The sequence below is a fragment of the Lycium barbarum genome, chromosome 1, assembly GCF_019175385.1.
Source record: "Lycium barbarum isolate Lr01 chromosome 1, ASM1917538v2, whole genome shotgun sequence".
NCBI classification, from domain to species: Eukaryota; Viridiplantae; Streptophyta; class Magnoliopsida; order Solanales; family Solanaceae; genus Lycium; species Lycium barbarum.
Genome location: NC_083337.1, coordinates 169,629,445 through 169,651,242, shown reverse-complemented (window position 1 = coordinate 169,651,242; position 21,798 = coordinate 169,629,445). Strand labels below are relative to the sequence as shown.

Below are 21,798 nucleotides of genomic sequence, written 5' to 3'. Positions count from 1 at the left end.
GTTTGACATCGAGATTCTTGACCGAAAGGCACAGAAAATCAAGTAACAGATCACTTATCGAGATTGGAAGATCGGGAACATGTAGATGAAGCAGTGATGATTAAGGAGACTTTTCCTGATGAACAACTCTTTGCTCTTCAATCAGCTGAGGTGCAATGGTATGCAGACATGGTGAACTTTATAGTAAGTGAGATTTACCCCCCTGGTGCTAATCAGGAGAAGAAGAAGCGGATTTTGCATGATAGTCGTTTCTATGTATGGGATGAGCCCTATCTCTATAGGGTTGGCACAGGTCAGCTGATCAGAAGGTGTATTCCAGAGGAAGAGGTCTCCGCGATTCTTGAGAAGTGTCACTCATCACCCTATGGGGCACATCACACTGGTGACAGAACAACTGCGAAGATACTTCAGTCTGGGTTCTATTGGCCCACTTTGTTCAAAGATGCTCATGAATTTGTGTGCGCCTGCGATAGCTGCCAGAGAACCGGAAATATCTCCAAGCATCATGAATGCCTTTGAAGGGCATCTTAGAGATTGAACTATTTGATGTGTGGGGTATCGACTTCATGGGTCCCTTCATACCGTCCAAGGGAAATAAGTACATATTGGTTGTTGTAGACTATGAGCCTGTTTGGATGGGCTTATGCCTATAAGCTGCAAACATCTTATAAGCTAAAAAAAATAAGTTGGGGTAGTCTAACTTATTTTTTTGGCTTATAAGCTGTTTTCAGTTTATAAGTTGCTTTAGATAAGCTAAGTTAAATGGGCCCAATTATTTTTTTGAGCTTATTTTAAGCACAAAATGACTTTAAGCTGGCCAGCCAAACACTCAAAAAAGCTGAAAACAACTTATAAGCCAATCCAAACGGGCTCTATGTCTCGAAGTGGGTGGAAGCCATTGCACTTCCCACTAACGATGCTAGTATGGTGAATCCGCGACTTAAGTAGTACAAAAAAAGAAAAGTTGAACCAAAGTAGTACGGAAAAAAAAAAACACATAAATAGTATTCACGCACGAAATTCGTGCGTGAAAGGACCAAATTGCAATAAATCCCGTTGTATTTTTACACTTCATGTGCAGAAAAATATTACACATGTGATTGGTTAAGTAGTTAGCATTATTAGACAGTTGGAACGAGAACAGAGCAATCCACCATTTGACTAGACCAAGAAAGAAACTTGAGTTCCAACAACAAAAGGCACAAAAGCAATAGAAAAAGCAAGATAAGGGCTATGTTTGCCATGTTGTGAATAAACATAACATAACAGAGTGTCCCTTCTTTAACTTTTTAACTCATGCATAGTATTTACAGTAGAGTACCAAAGCACTTTGGGCCTTTCACGCACGAATTTTGTGCGTTAATGGTGCAACTTTTTTTTTTTTTTTTTTTTTTTTTGCGTTACCTTTCCAATCACGTTTTTTTCCATACTTTGGGCAAAGATTAATCATGTTTTAAAATCCCAAAATATCAATATTTTATATAAAACTTAATATCTTTTTTTGCGTACAATAATGTCGGCTCATTACATCAAGTCCACCTAAACGTTTGGATCGTCGTTTTAGGGGTTCTAAAGTGCCCCAAAGCAAGTTTTGAAACTTGTAATATTTATAGGGTTTTGATTTAAGTGTTTTATTATATTTGAATGTACAAATTTAAATATTTGATTTAATAATAATTCATCCAATACGAGAGGTTTATACTAATTAAAGTATGCACTTTTGCAATCGACTCTTTGATAAATTGTTGCTCAAGTATGGGGTGAAACACAAGATAGCGACTGCTTATCATCCTCAGACGAGTGGTCAAGTGGAGGTATCGAACAGAGAAATTAAGAGGATTTTGGAGAAGACTGTGAGCATGAGTAGGAAAGATTGGTCACTGAAGCTCGATGATTGTAACACCCCGCATTTTGGGACTGAGTTTAAGCTCATATCATTAGAGTTCTAGTGGAAACATGGAAGGTTTGAACGTTTTGCGAAAATGGTTGATAGGCCTATTTCGGGCAGCGATAACTCCTTGATCGGTTTGGAATTTGGGAAAGTAACCCCAATGAGGTTGTAGTATGTAGAAATACCTTTCTAACGATATAAGGATCAAGCCAATCAGAGATCGGAGCAAGGAGATATGATCGTCTCAATATGGCTAATAGTAAGGCACTTGAAATCCTATAGAATCGGCTAAGTTTTCGATACGTCTGCCTTCCAGTCAAATTTCATGAAAATCCGTTGGGAATTTGAGAAAACTTCCTTGATTAAAGTTGTATCCCTTTGAAATAGTTTTCCAACGGTATCTTACGGGCGTCAAACGGACATCGGTGCAAAGAGTTATGCCCATTTTACTGAAGCATGTTCGCTGGAAATTTCTGTCAGAGTAACGGTGACGTTACGGACCGTAACACGTGTTACGGGCCGTAACAGTAGACCGTAACGTCCCGAAAATTTCCAGAACCTCACTGGAAATTTTCACCAAGGTACGGTACCAAGTTACGGTCCGTCCTTTGTGTTACGGGACCGTAACAGTGACCGTATCTTGGTCCGTATGTACGTTTCGGGTCACCTGACTTCGGGAGGCCATAACCCTATCATAACTTGGGAATTTGGGAAAACCCAAAGAACGAAAGTTGTAGATAATTGAAATACCTTTCCAACCATAGGTTGTGGGTTCACAGGCGACGTCGGGATAGGGAGATATGGACGTTTTAAGACAGAAAGGTCCCAACCCGTTTTCAAGTTGGGTCAAACCCATTTCCCCTTGGTATATAAGGGAAATATAAACCTAGCAGCCCATTTTTTTCTCCAAATTCAGATTTTAGAGAGAGGAAGTGAGAGAGAGGGGAAATTAGAGAGAGAAAGTAGAAAATCAACCAAGTTTAAGGCCCCGAATCCCAAAGCTCGTGAAGGATAAATTGTAGTACAAGTGGTGGTCGTCATTTTGAGCTAAAGATCGGACTTGGGGGTGTTGATTTCGTGATTACTACTCTTGAAAGGTAATGTTTCTACTCCCTAATCATTTATGGTTGTGAATTGATGAATTCTTGGGAGAATAATAATTGGGTTTGATGAAGAGAATTATATGAACTATGTTAGAGTTGTTGGATTGTTGACTTGGGATTGTTGTATTCATATGGTTGATGAAGAATGATGTTAATTACATCTAATTGAGATTGTAGAATTAGCTAGGAGTAATAGAATGGGGATTGGGTGAAGAAAACACCATTAATGAGGGTTATAGAGCTTCATGCCCACTAAGTGTTTGATAAAATGCTTAGATGAACAAAACATGGATATTGTTGCTAATATAGAATCCCTATGGCTTGTATTGCTATAGATTGAAGTTGAAGGGATTGAAGGACATTGTGATACGCTCAAAAGCGGGAAGTTAAGGTATGTAGAACTTCCATCCACATGTGGGAATCTCTACGTTCTTCCCCATGATCTGTTTCGTAAATGTAACACCTCGTAACTTCGGACGAAAAGTTTGACTCATAAGATGATAATATAATGGAACCAATATGATAGTTATAGGAAGTGTTTTGAAAACCAATTATGTCATAAGAAATGTTTTTGAGCAAAGAAAAGTTGGAAGCCACTCTATGGGGCATGTTTGCAAGTGAGTTTATAGATGGTATTACTTCCAACGATTATAACCCCATTATTAATTTGGAATTTGGGAAAACATCCTTGATTAAAGTTGTAGCCCTTTGAAATAGCTTTCCAACGGTATATTATGGAGGTCAAACGGACATCTTTGCAAAGAGTTATGCCCATTTTACTGAAGCTTGTCTTCGCTGGAAAATGGGTGACTTCGACGGGAAGATCGACGGTTTGTCCTTTGAACCGTCGATTGTGCATTGTTCACTGGAAATTTGACCAATTCGACGAAGCAGATCGACGCTTCGTCGATCTGATCGACGGTTCGTCCTTTGAACCGTCGATTGTGCATTGTTCACTGGAAATTTGACCAATTCGACGGAGCAGATTGACGCTCCGTCGTTCTGATCGACGGTTCGTCGTTTGAACCGTCGTTTGGTCCGTTAAGTACGTTTTCGGGTCAAAAGTCGGGTTTACGCGTTTTAAGCTATATTTAGGACTTGGGGTTATTTCCCCAGCCTCCCCATTCACGAAAATACTCTCTAAACTCATAGAGAACAAGTCCCAAATCTCAAGATCTTCCAAGGTAAGTTTCTATCATGATTCTAGATTGAATCCAAGTCCCTAATCCCGTTCTAACTTGAGTAAACCCTTCTAATCTATAGAGTTATGATTGGAACATTATAGGTGGAGGTGAAAACCCTAGAACCCGAACTCAAGAGGATTGGACTTCGAAAAGGTAATGTTTCTACTCTCTGAACATTTATAGTTGTGAATTGATGAGTTCTTGGGAGAATAGTAAATGGGTTTGATAAAGAGGATTATATGAACAATGCTAGAGTTTTGGATTGTTGACTTGGGATTGTTGTATTCATATGGGTGATGAAGGATGATGTTAGTTACATCTAATTAAGATTGTAGAATCACCTAGAAGTAATAGAATGGGAATTGGGTGAAGAAATCACCATTAATGAAGGTTGTGGAGCTTCATGCCCACCAAGTGTTTGATAAAATGCTTAGATGAACAAAATATGGATATGATTGCTAATATAGAATCCCTATGACTTGTATTGCTATAGATTGAAGTTGAAGGGGTTGAAGTACATTGTGATACGCTCAAAGGCGGAGGTTAAGGTATGTAGAACTTCCATCCACATGTGGGAATCTCTACGTTCTTCCCCATGATCCGTTTTCGTAAAATCTATGAAGTTCAAATCCTAGGGCATTAAACCCAACATATTGGTAGCCCGTAACTATGTATGTATGTACATGAATTTTGTATCTATGTTCGTCATTGTATTCCTAATCTTCCATTACGGATATTAGGAATCCTAGCTAAATCCATGAATCATGAATTCTTCCTCATGTGTTCTCATTATGTTTATATGAAACTTTATGATTTCATCCAGCAAGTTACAAGCATGTTTTCAAGACAAGTATATATATATATGATTTCGAACTATTGTTATTACTCATGAACCAAAAACATGTTTTGCAAGACTATGACAAGTTATCTTATGAAACTATACAAACAAGTTATGATTCATGAAAACCATGTACAAGCAAGTTATGATTCATGAACACTATGTACAAGCAAGTTATGATTCATGAACACTATGTACAAGCAAGTTATGATTCATGATATACCATGGGCAGCAAGTGCCACTATTTTCATGTTCATGTTTTGGGAGTTGCATTAATTACCGAGGAGGGCTTCAGATAGCCTGAAACTACGTAGCCACCGTAGGATGAGGATCGCTCCACCCATGTCCCGGACGATCTCTCATAATGACTGGATCCTTTCATACTTTATTAAATCTCATGTTCCCTGGCAAGGACTGAGTGTTCTGCTGGCGGGACGCAAGCACCAGACCATGGATCGGTTATAAGTTATTGCTCTCCCTACTTATGATATTTTTTACCATGTTTTATATGTATATGTATGCACTCATGTTCATGTCCAGGTTTTCAGTTTCAGTTCTTATCATGTTATTCCATGTCCCATGTTATTTCTTTCAGTTGTTTTACATACCAGTACATTCAATGTGCTGACGTCCCCTTTTTATTGCCCGGGGGCCTGCATTTCACGATGCAGGTACTGATACACAGGACGACATATCTGCTCAGTAGGACAACATTCGTATCAGCTTATTGGTGAGCCCCATCTCATTCGGGGTTTAGTCAACTTTTGTTTTATGATTAATTATGCATCTAAGGTATGCTGGGGGCCTTGTCCCAGTAAATATGTTTTCCAGTCGGATCATGATAGAGGTTTCATAGACTAGACAAGTCAGTTATGTTATGTCAGACATTCGGAGTCGTATAGCCATTTTTGGCTCATTCATGTTATTTCCGCACTCATGTTTAAACAAGTGTTTTTATTAATTATTATGACTTATTACGTTTTATAAAGGCTCATCATGCATTCACGTTATATTTCCGCTCATGTATGCCTCATGATAGTTCAGCAAGCCATGTGGTTCGCTCGGTCACATGCAGTCAGGCACCGAGTGCCGTGTTACGTCCAGGCCATGGTTCGGGGCGTGACAGTAAAAATCTATGAAGTTCAAATCCTAGGGCATTAAATCCAACATATTGGTAGCCCGTAATTATGTATGTATGTACACAAATTTCGTATCTATGTTCGTTATTGTATTCCTAATCTTCCATTATTGATATTAGGAATCCTAGCTTAATCCATGAATCATGAATTCCTCCTCGTGTGTTCTCATTATGTTCATATGAAACTTTATGATTTTATCTAGCGAGTTACAAGCATGTTTTCAAGTCAATTATATATATGATTTCGAAATATTCTTATTACTCATGAATCAAGAACATGTTTGCAAGATTATGACAAGTTATCTTATGAAACTATTTTACAAGTTATTTCATGAAACCATGTTTACAAGATTATTTCATGAAACCATGTTTACAAAATTATTGCATGAAACCATGTTTACAAGTTATTTCGTGAAATCATGATTACAAGACAAGTACAAGTTAATTCACGAAACCATGTTACAAGTTATTTCGTGGAATCATGATTACAAGTTAATTCACGAAAATCATGGGCTTCTTAGCCAATTATATTATGTTCATGTTTTTGGGAGTTGCACGAATTACCGAGAAGGCTCAGATAGCCTGAAACTATGTAGCCACCATAGGACAAGGATCGCTCCGCCCAGTTAGGACGATACCTTAATTTCACACTGAATGGTTCCATCAGGTACGTTATTACCTTATACCCTGGCAAGGTATAGGGGCTCTGCTGGTCCGGCGAGGTACCAGACTCCACGTATCCACGTGGTGATATCATGTGTCGGTTTATGAAATGCTCTCCCTACTTATCATGTTTTACTCATGTTATATATATATGTGTACTCATGCTCATGCTCATGTTCATGTCCAAGTATTCAGTTTCAGTTCTTATCATGTTATTCCATGTCCCATGTTGCTTCTTCCGGTTGCTTTACATACCAGTACATTCAATGTGCTGACGTCCCCTTTTTATTGCCCGGGGGCCTGCATTTCACGATGCAGGTACTGATACACAGGACGACATATCTGCTCAGTAGGACAACATTCGTATCAGCTTATTGGTGAGCCCCATCTCATTCGGGGTTTAGTCAACTTTTGTTTTATGATTAATTATGCATCTAAGGTATGCTGGGGGCCTTGTCCCAGTAAGTATGTTTTCCAGTCGGATCATGATAGAGGTTTCATAGACTAGACAAGTCAGTTATGTTATGTCAGACATTCGGAGTCGTATAGCCATTTTTGGCTCATTCATGTTATTTCCGCACTCATGTTTAAACAAGTGTTTTTATTAAGTATTATGACTTATTACGTTTTATAAAGGCTCATCATGCATTCATGTTATATTTCCGCTCATGTATGCCTCATGATAGTTCAGCAAGCCATGTGGTTCGCTCGGTCACATGCAGTCAGGCACCGAGTGCCGTGTTACGTCCAGGCCATGGTTCGGGGCGTGACAATGATGCTCTGTGGGCATACAGAACAGCTTACAAAACTCTGATTGGCACATCTCCCTATAAGCTCGTCTTTGGTAAGGCATGTCATCTACCAGTTAAGCTCGAGCATAGAGCATATTGGGAAATAAAGAAGCTGAGTTTAGACATGGTTCAAGTTGGAGAAAAGAGACTGTTGCAGTTGTACGAGTTGGAGGAATTTCGCTATCATGCCTATGAGAACGCGAAAATGTACAAAGACAGAACGAAGAGAATTCACGACAAACGCATCCAACCTCGTGACTTTGTGCCCAGACAGTTAGCCTTGTTGTATAACTCTAGGCTGAAGATTTTCGGAGGGAAGTTGAAAAGTAAGTGGTCAGGGCCGTTTGAAGTCGTTCGGGTAACCACACATGGGGCGATTAAGCTGAAGCTGCTGAATGCAGAGCGGACATTCTTGGTAAATGAGCAGAGAGTCAAGCACTATTTTGGAGAGGTCATCAATCCGGAGAAGACCTCGATGGATCTAGAGGAGGCTTGAGAAAAGCCTACGTCGTGCTGCGACGTTAAATCAAGCGCTTCTCGGGAGGCAACCCTTGTTTGTAAAACAATAATAATAATAATAATAATAATAATAATAATAATAATAATAATAATAATAATAATAATAATAATAATAATAATAAAAATGAGAAAATTATGAAAAGTGTCGTGCCACGACCTTAACTAAGGCACTGGTTGGGAGGCAACCCAACATTTTTTTATGAATATATGTCATATTTGTTCATGTTGCAGGGCTCGGAATAGGACTAGGACGCGGAAAAAAGCGAAAAACGTGAAAAATCATCGTCCAGGTTTGATATGTGATGGACCCGCGACGCGGGTCCAACGCCTGAGTTGAGATTAGCAGAGAGTGGGATTGTCCGTGCCAGACCCGCAACGCGCCTCTAGCACCTGAGAACAGAGTTTCCGCAATTGGAATCCTCCGTGCTGAGCCCACGACGCGAGTCTAGCACATTTAGGGCCAAAATCTAAAAACAAATTGTAAGTGTTAAAAGGGTCGGACCCTCCCATATCTTTATTTCACTCCTCCATCTCAAACTCAAATCCCTCTCCCTATTCCCTCTCTAAAAATAAACATACTTCAATTTCCCTTCCCCAAAATCCATTCAAGACCCACAACACTTCAAGAACTTGTGAAATCATCTTCTAAAACTTCAAGAGGTATGCAAAACTTTGTCTTTCCCCCTTGTTCTTGAATGTTTAAAGGTGTGAAAACTTGGGTGGATGGGTTTGGGTGAATTGGGTCAGGGATTGGTATTACTTGTTTGATTATTGATGTTTAGGTCTAGAAGATGACTCCCGTTGTAGAAGGGAAGGTTTAAACCCACCATTGTTGCTTAAAATTCAAAGAGACGATTCTATGCCCGCAAGTTGTTCGTAAAAATGCTCGAATGAATGTTTATGTGGAATTGTGAAGTCTTGAGTAGAAATATGACAATAAATAGTCGTACGAACCGTTGGAAATCAATTGTGCCTACCAAATTGTGGATTGGGTTGAGAAAATCATGAACCACCAACCCAAAGTCCTAACACATGAACTAGTACTTCTTGATTTTTGTTTTCTTTTGATTCTAGTCTAACTTAGTTAACTTCTTTGTTTTCTTTTTATGTATGTAATTAGCAGTAAGTGTGGGGTCGGTTCAACCCCAACTTAGGTGTTAGTCATAAAAAGGCCCAAAAATCTTAAAAGGGGGCCACACAACTCCAAACTTAAAAATATGGAAAGAAATTAAGTGTGGGGTCATTCATGACCCCTTTTGTTTTGGAATTTGATTCATGTTTGGTATTGTGCTGTTATGCAGGAAAACAATGGGCAACCCACGAGGAAAGGGCAAAGCCGCCTCTACATCCTAAGGAACAAAGGGAACCCTGACAAATCCCACACAAAGGAAGAAATCGGTAAAATTCTCTTCGGGGGGTAAACAGCTCAGTGCACCTATTCCTCGTCCTCCACCTGGGCGACCTCAGCCGGACCTACTTCCGCATGCTGAGGATTGGTATTCTCAATTCCAACCCACACAGGGGTACATGCACGAGTGGGCCATAAACCCAGCCACTCTGGAGCGCAGATTCCGAAATGTCTACAACAAGATTGTGGAGATGCGGTGGGTAAAAGTCTTTAACTCACCAGGGTCGTGCAACATTGATTTGGTATTGGACTTCTATGCTAACATCCGGTTCCATCATGACAATACATGGCGAAAGAGTGTTTACTTGAGGGGAGAGGGGGTGCCGATCTCGGCGACCACATTGTGTGCACATCTTGGGGTCCCAGATTATCCCACTGAGCCATTGGAGGAGTTCATCAAACGACCTGATTACAAGGCCATCCGAGAGACATTGTGTGGCCCAGATTCGAGAGCTTCATGGGCCCGTTATGCAGGCAAGTATAGGCGCCACAAATTCTTAAGGATAAGCAATTTTTTCCAAGAAGCCAGAGTGTGGCTGCGTCTCTTAAACTACCGCATTTTGCCGTTGGAGCACTATTCTGAAGTGCAAAAAGAGAGAGTGTGCATTGTTTTCTTCTTAATGACGGGGCAGCCTGTCAACATAGGGCACTTGATTATGCAAGAAATGAAGAAAGTTCGTGAGACCCTACCTCTGAGGCTGAGTTTTGGCAATACCCTCACGTCATACATACTTTGCTTTGATGAGAACTTGTCTAGGCCACATGACAGGGTCGTAGGAGCGCCAGAGGAGGTACATGACATTTCGAATGTCAAAGCACCTGAGCTCAGCCGGAAACAGCAACTGACCCTGGCCGAGGAGAGAGCAGGGTAGTCCACTTTGCTGGCCCAATTATACAAGATGGCAATTTGCGCGGGCGAAAATTTTGATGTGGATTTCTCGGGTATATTTGCTGAGGCCCCTCACACTCCATACTCTCGGGCTCTTGTGGGTGAAGAGTCCAGACTGCCGGCTGATGAGGATGTGAATTCATTGGACTTGATAGAGGCCGACTTAGCCGCTGGTGAAGAGGTGGAGTCGCATATAGCATAGGAAGGGAATGATGAAGATGCTGAGATAGAAGCCGAACCTGAGGAGGGCGAGGCTGATGATTTTGACGAGGATGATTAGGCCCTAGTAGGCCCCAGGAAGTATCTCTTGCCTTACTATTGTTTTTACCTTTTCATATACATTGAGGGCAGTGCATGAAAGTAAGTGTGGGGTGGGAGTACGTCTCGAGATAGAGGATGCTTAGGCCTTAGGACTTGTTTTTTTTTAGGATCTAACTTTAGTTTAGTCTTTCTTTTTAGTTTAGGATTACTTGAAAGAAAAAGAAAAAAAGATTTTGTTTTTAGAGTAGACCCTCAGTAGTGGCATGAGTCATATGTTAGGATTTCTATTTTTCTTTTTGTTTTTACTTCTTAGTCATAGAAAGGGCTTTTCCTGATGACAGGTGGATGACAACTTGCTTGAGGGAAAATTAGTCCTTAGGATAGGGGTATTCAAATGCTAAGTGCACGGATTAGGTGAAGTATTGACATATGAGCGATCTAAAAATTTGTTTTTGTGAAAGCATGCCTTGAATTTTTATCATTTCTCTTGAAAGCACCTACAAATGGTTTTGTGTTTGACTCATTATGACCCACTTGGCATTGTTGATTCTTGTTGTTATTTGATTCGAGGGACAACCGGATCCCTCTTACGTTGATTGTGTGTCATGTGTGTGTAAGGTTTTGCACTTTGATCCATGTTTGGTATTGACGTCTAGAACTTTTCTTGTGTGTTCGCGAAGCGAAATGAAGTTCGATTAAGCCTAGAAAATGATAGAGGCGTTTCTTTGATTAGTCACTAAAAAGCCTAAAATGTTTATCCTATCAACTTGTAAATAGTACCCTAGTTAACCCTTTTGAGCCTTTAGCCTTTTCTTTTGATAACAGTTAATTAGCCTTCACCCCTTCGTTCTATAAAACTCGATTTTTTATCCAAATACTCTATGAGCACTTTAATCATTTGCATATATAATAGGAGTTGGGATGTGAATGAAAAAGGGGAAGTGGTTGTTAATTGTAATCTAGGAAGACTAATGGAGCACCGCATGAAAAGAACCAATTCACTTGTTAGTGGGGAATGAGAAAAAAAAAAGGAAAATAAAGATGTAGCGGGAAAAAAAAATCCCTTCTAACTTGTGTCACTGTTAAAAGAATGGTGCTTAAAACAAAGAAAAATGGGTGAATTGGGAGAAATTTAAAGGTTGGTTGGTGTTGAATAAGGGCTAATAAAGAAGTCGTGCAAGAATGATAGAAGTATATGTATTAAAGTGCTTAGCGAGGATAGTCACTATTCAAATAATTCCTACCCGTCCCTTAGCCTACATTACAACCCTCGAAGTCCTACTTGATTCTAGGTTCGTCTTACTTGTATTAGTAAAGTGGTTACACTGCGGGCAAGCCTATGGTACGTCGTACTTTGCGTGTGATATTCTTTGTGAGAGTGAGCATAATTATCGATGTTATGTCCATTGATTTATACATGTGTAATTCTTGAGAGATATAGACTACTTTCTTTTGGTGAGGGCACATAATTAGCAATAGAGTGGTGAAGTGATTGATTTCTTGGTCATAATAATGCTGACATGCTTTAAAGTGGTGTCGTTGGGTCAATTGTTTTTAATAGTGACGTGTTTTTCAGGAAAATGGTCATTGTTATTAAAAATATTGTTTTAAACCTTTGGCATGGCTTTCGTAACTTGGCTCGTTGTTTTGGTTTTGAAATCTTTCCTTTGAGATAGCCATACTAGCCGAATCTCGTTGCAGACCTGTTTGAATGAGGTAAATGAGAAATGCAGTCTGGTGTTGGTTCGTGATTGCTCGAGGGCGAGCAAAGTCTAAGTGAGGGGTGGTGATATTTGGCACAAATATCATGTTTCGTGTCATTTTACATCCCATTCTTAAGACTTTTATCGCCTAATATATGATGAAATCGTCGTATTTGAGCTTATGTCGTCATATTTCATGTGTCTAGTTACGATGAAGACAAACGACGGGAAACCGAGCAGTTTTGGTTGATTCTGGAGGTGATCTTATGTACACGAGTGAACGAGAGAAGCTTGCAACACTTAGGTGAATTTCTGGAAGGATTGAGCACAAATGTGCCACACCAGCGTCGCGGATGTAACACGAGGTGGCACTCAGGTTCCAGGCCCGCGTCGCGGGTCCATAACGGAAGTGTCAAGCTGCAGAACTTCTCACTCAGGTTCAAGCCCGCGTCGCGGGCTCAGCACAAATAAGGGGCATTAAGTAGTACTTGGGCGCGATATAGTACTAAAAATAGTGAAAAAAGATGTTTAAAGCGGGCTGAATTGTATCAAATTGTTTACTCCATTAAGCAAGCATGACCCCTTGGCTTTGCTTTACTTTTCATTTTTTTGTATTCGATTAATGGGTGCAAACTCGTCTCAACAGGCTGAATTACGAAATCCACTAATTTGATTATGCCAAGCGATTAATGATTAACAAGGATAATCGATCGAAAGAATGCAATTACCATCATAATAAGTCAACATGCAGAAAATGTTATGAATCGATCTGAAGCAGAATTCATAGTAATTATATAAGGATAACAATTACAACAATATTGTTTTGAAGCTGAACATTTATAACAAGAAAGCAACCTAAAAATTGATTTCATCTTTTTCCTTTTTTTTTTTTTCTTTTTTTCTTTTCACAATCTTTCTGATACCATATCTGGATCCTCTGAGATATAATTTTGGTGAACAGATTCTTAAACTGATGAAATGGTGTGTAGGATATGGACAAGAAAAAGAAGACAACTAATCAGAACCTACTCTAGAGACACTCAAATTATATTTCCAATAGAGTCGGGGAGGATGAGCACGGGCCACATAAAGAAAAGTGGAACAATGGACAAACAGGTGCAAAAACAATGTAGTGTACCAAAAAACCTTATGTTCAAGAGCAGAGGCAGATTCAATATTGTGCATTCTTTGATATATGAGTTCAGAATATAATATTTATACAACATTTTAGGATTTCTCTCATATATATATTTAGGTTTGAAGCTGAAAATGGTGGGTTAAATGGAACCCATCCTTATGGGTCCGCCCCTGCTCAGGAACGGACACAAACTAAGAGAAGAAAGATAACTATAGAAAATTGGCTAGGTTGCTGAATTCAATGGAGAGGTAAAGGTGATTCGATGATGCGGTTTGTATCACTAGATGTGTCGATGTGTTTGACATCAACATTGGTTACCTCGGTGACAAGAAAGTGCACCAGCATTCGAGGTAATAGTTCCCACCATGGAAGAGGATTTAGCAGCTAAGCTTGAGGCTCTTGCATAGCTGCCTGGAGAGGCACGTCCAGATGCAGTAAAGTATGCTCCATTCAGCATAAGGTCTCCCTCTGATCTCCAGTTCCAGTGCTTCCATCCTCCTTCCCATGGTTCCACTCTTTTCGTCACCTGTTGGCCCCAATTCCATAAAGTTCAATAATTTGTTAAGGTAAGTTTGGCCCTCCTTACGTGTACTGTGTTGTGCCGTGCCTGAGTGGTTTATTTACAACATAAAATATCAGTTGAATTATGCTTAGTTATGTACTAACCTCTTTGGCAAAAGGGTTCACTGGGGCAAGGTATCTGTTGCCCTGGCTGTTAATTGTTGGAGCAGCACTGCCACCAATGGCATACATCTCCCAGTGTGTGTAGTCATTGTTCACCACATGGAAATAGCCATGCCTACATCTGCATATTAATTATGTCCTAAAATTGTTAGTCCAAGACGACATGACAATCATCAGATACAAATACAATAATTATGTTTAAATTCCAAGCATGTTGGAGTTAGTTATATGAATCCTTGGCAAAGATTTAGATCAGTGCATCTACTAAATCAGAGGAACTGAAAAAGGACTAATATTGTCACATTGATACCTTGGCATTCTCTGGATGAGACCTTCACCAAAATGGTTGAAGGCAATTGTAACCTGCATAACCTTATCTCTGACATAGGAGTCACTGTGCCCCAATAAAATCACCTGCACAAAAGTTGGACTAATGAGTACTATTTGAACTAAATTTCACACCCTAGAATGCAATAAAGAGATGAAAATTAACTATTCAAGATTGTCACACATTAGAAGGCGTAGTTGAAAGCTAACCTCATTGTGATGGGTGAAGTAATTGTTTGAAATGGTAATTGCAGTTGAACCCATGATAGCATCAATAAGGCCATCAGCGCAATTAGAAAGAGAGTTGTGGTCAACCCAGATATGACTCGCACCGAAAATGGAAATGCCATCACCATCAGCCATAGTCCTCCAACCATAATGTGATGGTGAGCTTCGAACCATGGCATTACCAGTTGGTTTACAATCATGAATATGAAGTCCATGAATAATGATATTAGTAACAAATTGGATAGTAATACAAGCCCCATACGCAATGTGAACGTTCACACCACGAGCATCGATTGTCTTGAAACTATTCATGATCAGCTCTTGCTTAAGGGTGATAACCATGTCCCTTTTGAACACTATCCATAATGGTTCGTCTTGAATTACTGCATGACGAAGTGTTCCTGGTCGGGGATTTACAGGGTCGTCATCACCTGAGTCAGTTATAACATAAAACCTGCACACAAAGGCGGATTCAGGATTTTTTTAGTTTTAGTACAAATATTAAAGCAAAAGATTTCAGTTGAACCACAGAACCCGTTTTAGATTTGCCTCAGAATATACCTGCCATCGCGGCCGCCAATGGCATTGCGTCCAAAGCCAATAGAACAATCAGCTAAGCGTCTGCGATTACGTTGCCAATGGCGATCACATCGCCAACAATCATCAATAGGATTTCCTGTTGTACATGAGAAGTAGCCCAATTTCCTCCTCTCTGTGCTATTCCTAATGCTCCTGTATAAAAATAAAAGAAAGACTAATCAACTCAAAGAAGAATTTTACCGCATTAAAATATTTTACCTAATATTATCAAAGATAGCATAGAATCATCCGTCCAAAAAAAATGATTTTCAGAGCGTGAAATCCCAATTGTTATTGTCATAAAATAAGGGGACAAATAGAGTACTAAATTGTAAAAACTTGTCCACGCCTAGTGTTACACCAAACCAATGAATATATGATATTTGCTTTCATACATGTTCATTGTCACTTTAATTTTTAACTGTTAAGATTAAATTGTTTAGTTTAATATAAACACCGGATGGGATAAGTATTTACTTGAACTGAACTGAATACCATAGCCAAAATAAGCCTTACATTTCTATTCATAAACTGTAGGAGCATAAAACTTCTCACTAACTGCTTCATGGCTGATTCAAATTGATTACTTTAATTTCTAGGTGTTCCATCAGTCGATCAATATTTACCAGGCAGTGAACAATAATTTAGCTGTACGGTATTTTGGTTCTTTAAATTGTACTCCAAATTATGTAATAGAAACAATTAAACAAACAAAATTAAGGTTCACATGTGAGTCTGTGACTCTTTTGATGTATAGTATAAGACTATTTGAGGGAGCAAGCTAACCCCCTCAAACATGTCTTTTAAGGAAAAGTTAAATAATGCTATCTGATAAATACACAGTTGATAAAAGGAATACGGTCAATACGGAAATAAGTACTGTAGTACTTATTTCCTTATTTCCATCATTCCATGTATATAAAAATATCTATATCTAAAATAAATGCACAAGCTAAGGTGGGCAGATATCGGTAGGAGAAACTATTTATTGATTGGCCAAAAGTCATTTAATATAGAGGTGATGGGCTTTGTCAGTACAGCCAGGCTATTGCATCCCTAAATTTACCGGAATTGAGCCCCGATCTGATCTCTTCACACTACTTCTTATGCCATTTGCCAGGCTGGGACAGGGGATAAAGACAGAATGACCTAAAATTTTATGTGGCCTATGATAAGTGGGGATGTAAATTGGCCCAAATTCATCGTCAAAGATCATTGTAAGCGGCTCCTCTTATGCATATGGCTCCAAGAGTGTATTCTATAAATAATATTAAGAACAGTCCGATGCACGAAATATCTCGCGTTTACGTAGGTTTGGAGTGTTCATGTAGATCTGGGGAAGGGCCGCACCTTAAGGAATAGGATATAAACAGCTTACTCTTACACAAATATATTTATGGCTCGAACTCGTAAATTATAGGTCACATGGAGACTATTGTGTCATTGCTCTAAAGTTCCCCTTCGTATTCTATAAAATTTGACAACAATAATTACGTTTTAGTTGCAAATTAGTAGAAATAATGTTCCGTTATATGAATTCTCATTATCTATGTATGTTGCTGTGTTTAAATTTGTCTCAGCCCATATTATAATACTCCAAGTTTTAGTGCTAGAAATTCGCAACATACTAGCATATAAATTTCTAACATAAAAACTCTTGTTCTAAAATTAGGGTAATTTTTTGAAGCGATGATCTAGTTACCCTGAATATAGAGAAAAAATGATTTACCGAAATGGGTTGATCCACTTGTTGGCAGTGGATGTGAATGTACCCATGCTTTCAGCTCAAAATGTATATAGTTGGAAAAAAGAAAAAAGAAAACTATAAAAGAGTTTGCTTATAGATATTCTTCGGATGATCTGATGGTGTAAAAAATTATTTACACTACTAATGTATAAAATTCAAATTCTTTTATAAAACTACTATTATGAGGAAAGTAACATGACAAAGGATAAGCAAACCCAAAATAGAACAAACAATATAATTTGAACAATGCACCGGCAAGTAAAGCTACCCTCAATCTTTACTTGGAACATGGATAACACATGAAAGAAAAAGACACGAGATAGTTTATAATGAGCGAATGTCCCAACAAGGGCATGTGGAGACCAAGTGGATTAGGGGAAGGAATTAAGGAAATGCAACTTATGCTAACATGTTCCTTCTAATCGTGATTATCAACATTGATCCTAAAAGGAACTTCGAGTTTATAAGGATCATTACGCTGTTGAGAACATTATCATACCAATTGCATGTTTGATAAAGAAATGGATCCTAAATCTAACTCAATTCTAAAAGTTAGCTCATACGATGATAAAAGTTCAACATCTTATAAGAGACAATTTCATCCTTAAAGAGACAACATGGGAACTCAATATCCCCTCTCTGCACGCCTAGGTAATATGATATAGGGCCCTACATTAGGTAAATCAAGAATTGACTAAAAATATGTCTAATTGAACCAAAAGGTAGCTCACAAGGTGAGGATTGTCCAGGATCAAATAAAGAGGTCATCTCATCCCTACAGAGCCAATGTGGAACTTAACAATGTCTACAGTAGATAATACAACACATAATCCAAGGGGATAAACTCACAGGATTGGTGAGTTAATTTAATAATGCTAATATTAATTAATTAATGGCGCAGATAAAAGCAGCGATAGCCATAGAGCCTGTCCCATTGCATGTGCAATATTCCTCAAAGGCAGCTTCAGATAATCAATACGTAACTTCTTTTGACTGTCAGCAGAAAGGGAAAAGGAGCGGGAGATGAAATTGGAAAGGGAATCGCTGAAGAACGTAAGGACCGAAAACTGCGAGGGGAAGGTTCAGTAGGTGGGACATTAAAGAAAACTATGACATTGCTTTTAATTTTGTGGGTGATGTACATATCATGTGTGATGTGAGGGTTCTTCATTTACTCAACGCCAATGGTTTCAGGCTCGAACCTTAGAAATGAAAAAAAAAAATTATAGTAAGAAGTTTTCCCGTCTAAAAGACCCTATATATGTAACGAATTCGAATTAGTTGGATCGGTGAATTCTGAATATCAGATGTAAAAAATTTTACTACATGTCAAATTTTGAATCACTTTTGCCGTTATATCAAAGAATTCCTTATCGCAAAGTAGATTCAATAATTATATACATGCAAAGAAAATATCATTTATCTATTTGCATACATGGGCGGATCTAGCGGGTGGGGGTTCCTGGGAATCCACACCTGCTATCGTAGATCTTGTATTTAGCTAGTGAAACCCATTGAATGTATATGTAATTATAGATGGGAACCCACTGCCAAGTTGTGCCGTTGGTTCCGCGGTAAAGAGAAAGCCTGCCAAAGATCTGCTGCACCATCCACCACGGATGGATGCCCTGTGCTTGCATTTTGTTTTTTAGAAAAACATCACCCCAAGTAGAGTACTTTGTTTCACTTTTTCTTTTACAAAACCCCAAAAGTCAAAACTAAAAAAAGACCACAGCCAAATTTAAACTTGCTGTCCTTCATTCTTTCTCTTTTTTTTTTTTTTTTCTTTCTATTGTATTACAATTTCTCTTAATTTTTTTTAACCATTGTCTTGAAATTTCACTGTGTACAAAAAAAGTTAAGAATTAGATATGAATTTCATCATTAATCTTTCGCTAAATCGCTAGTAGCAAACAGAAATTTTTGATAACTTATCATTAATCCGTCGCTAAATAGGATTAGCGATGAATTTTGTTGTTTAGTTAGCTATCTTTAAGTTTTCAATAGTATATATACATAATTACATATATAATTATGTATATATTAAATATCTTCCTTTTTCGATTATTATTGTATATTAATTTGAGTTTACTAGGAACCCATAAGTTTCAAATCCTGAATCCGCCTCTGTTTGCGTAGCATATTTTTCGACGAAGGAAATTCAGTTGAAATGCTTTATTAAACTTAGCTCCATCATGAGGTGTAGCATATATTTGGAAAAAAAAATTCCCCCTAAAGTACCTATAAGTTCGTACTTGGTTTTTACAAAAGAGTAGTGATACAGAGTACTAATATTTAACGCCCTTTAATAATGATAGGAGTAAATAACTAAATAAGCCTCTTAAAATAGTACGTAGATCATTTACTGAGAACAAATGAATGCTGAAAGGAAGAGGAGGTGATGTTGTTGTGATATGAGGAATATTTTTATATTAATTAAATGCTAAAACAGTACTTAACATTTTTGTGTGTGATAGCGAAAGACATAATTAACTCACATAGTCACCATGGAAGCAATGGCTTCTGGATCATCTACAGCATGTTCATGCCTCAGTTCATCGTTTCCACTTAACCTGAAAAACTTAAATCATTTAAAAATTTTAAAAAAAAAAAAACAAAGGAAAATTGGATCTGTTCAATCAATCTAAATCTTACTCTCATTCAATTGCAGACTTACTACATTACACGCAGAATTAATGATAGTGATAATGCGGGAAAACAATACGAAATTAACCTGTTCGTTACAGTCGAGTTCCTTAAGCTCTGAAATTGCTTTGCTTCTTCAATACTGACAATGAAAATTTAGAAATCCAATTCATAAAGCAGGAAGTAAAAACTAGCTCCATCGTCGAATCGAAAAGCAGAAAGAGAAACAGAAACAGAGTCAATAAGAATGGAGAACATTTCAGAATGTCTGGAATTGAACTAACTTAATCCTACAGTCAAATAACTATGATTTTTTTCACTAAAGTCACGTAACAACATTTCTACCAAAAAAAAAAAAACTTTTACTCTACTGACACAAAAGTCACGTAACTATATTTTCTCACAGAAAAATCGCAAAACTAACACAAAAGTCACAGAATCAGAGATGATAAAGTGAATCGGATTAAACTACATTGGAGCTCAAATACGAAAATTAAACAGAAGGAATTTGATCAAGCGAATGATTAATCAAACTAATTTGCTTTCACAATGCAGAAAACTTAGCTACTGGAACAGTGAATAGGCCTTAATTACCTATTCTGGGCAATAGAATTGCTGAATAGCATCATCACAATTAGCAATGCAAGAAAACACAGACATGATGATCTTAGAGCAGCTGCCATGGAGATGTATCTCTAGAATTTCTTTCTTTTTTGGCAAAGCAAAATGTGATACAATGTGACTGATTTTATTATGAAAATGAATGAACGTGGAGAGAAATGAGTCAAAGAAAAAGCCTCAATGGAGGAAATGTTTTATAGGGCTGCAAGGGAGAGACAGAGGTACCATTCATTAGTTGTCCAACTTTGATATTGTTCATTATTGGAAAGATAGGCTAATAAACCTAACTTTTGTCAATTTTTACATGTTCAATAGATTAGTTAATTTAAGTTTTATCCATTCCAGTATAATTTATTACTATACGCTATCTGATCCATCATCTATATCATCTGTATTTTAAGGTTTCTGCAAAGTACTTTGTTTAAACCTTTTATATCTTCTACTATAAACGTTTCACCTGATTAACGTTCAAAATAGATTTCTTTGTAAAAGTAACAAACTACTTTATTAGAGAGAGATTTGGACAGCAAATTATATATTATAATTTACGTTAAATATTTTGAGACAAATTCGAGTTGCCAACCCTTCTATATTTGGGATCGGAGTGGCATCAGACATGTTTATACTTCAAGTCTACTAACTCTTATTAACCATTAATGAGGTTGGGTTAATTAATTAAATTTATTCATTAACCATATAAAAAGATATTTTTAGGCTCAGTATAATATAAGCAACTCCAACAAGTAGCCTTGGTTCCACATCAATGACTTATACTTAATGTAGACAGACCATTTCTTCCGTTCATTTTTATTTGTTCACTATGGACGAAATAATAAATAAAATGCATAATTTACTGTGATACTCATATTAATTGGTGTATAAGTTTAATGGAGTTGAAAAATAATTTGGAATGAGTAATTACTACTAAAGATAAAACATGAAAAAATAAATTATTTGTCTCTTGATATGTGAAAGTGCACAAGCAAAAATGAAAATTTATTTTTGGAATAGTGGACAAATAAAAGTGAATATAGGGACTATATGGTACTGTACACTATTTTTACATAATTCCATATATAGTTGAAGTTAAACTCTATGTTAGCTTTCCCTTCGCTCTTTTTGCGTAGGATAAGAGTCTTATCATGTGTTGTATTCGGAGATAAGGCCAAATTGTCATGGAATAGAAAAAATTAGAGAGAAAATCGAAAAGAGTATGAATGGAAACTCATTGCATTAATTTATTACATTGTTTCTTGTACTAAAAAATAAAATACTACATCTCTATTTATAGAGAATAAAAAGAATAAAATAAGAGAAAATTATATTATTTCCCTTATAGATACTAAATCAAAAGAAAATTAAATATTTTATAATTAATGTAAGTAACTAGACTTACAAGGAAACTAAATGTTCTAGAATATTCGTAAACTAAAAAGAGAT

At 37.6% G+C, this 21,798-nt stretch overlaps 2 protein-coding genes across 2 annotated transcripts; one reads left to right on the top strand and one right to left on the bottom strand.

Moving 5' to 3' along the window:
• The first annotated feature begins 7,732 nt into the window (after positions 1-7,732).
• On the top strand, positions 7,733-8,104 carry LOC132617991 (uncharacterized). The gene has a single exon (XM_060333064.1). The coding sequence runs from the start codon at positions 7,733-7,735 to the stop codon at positions 8,102-8,104; it is 372 nt and encodes a 123-aa protein (XP_060189047.1).
• A 5,454-nt stretch (positions 8,105-13,558) lies between these two features.
• Positions 13,559-20,596, bottom strand: LOC132607440 (probable pectate lyase 8). Its single transcript, XM_060321413.1, has 8 exons — positions 20,332-20,596; positions 19,826-19,879; positions 19,590-19,664; positions 15,327-15,497; positions 14,748-15,219; positions 14,521-14,624; positions 14,193-14,331; positions 13,559-14,052 (listed from the first exon to the last, which is right to left on the bottom strand). Exons 1-8 carry the CDS (start codon positions 20,418-20,420, stop codon positions 13,831-13,833), a joined length of 1,326 nt encoding a protein of 441 aa, XP_060177396.1. The 5' UTR covers positions 20,421-20,596; the 3' UTR covers positions 13,559-13,830.
• Between the last annotated feature and the right edge of the window lie 1,202 nt (positions 20,597-21,798).

Bases quoted from the DNA above. Each gene is read 5' to 3' on its own strand.
- LOC132617991 (XM_060333064.1), top strand. From the start codon at position 7,733: ATGGTTCAAGTTGGAGAAAAGAGACTGTTGCAGTTGTACGAGTTGGAG.
- LOC132607440 (XM_060321413.1), bottom strand. From the start codon at position 20,420: ATGGCAGCTGCTCTAAGATCATCATGTCTGTGTTTTCTTGCATTGCTA. The intron at 19,665-19,825 runs GTTAATTTCGTA...TAAGTTTTTCAG, and splicing joins AACTCGACTGTAACGAACAG to GTTAAGTGGAAACGATGAAC. The intron at 14,332-14,520 runs GTATCAATGTGA...ATTAATATGCAG, and splicing joins CTCATCCAGAGAATGCCAAG to ATGTAGGCATGGCTATTTCC.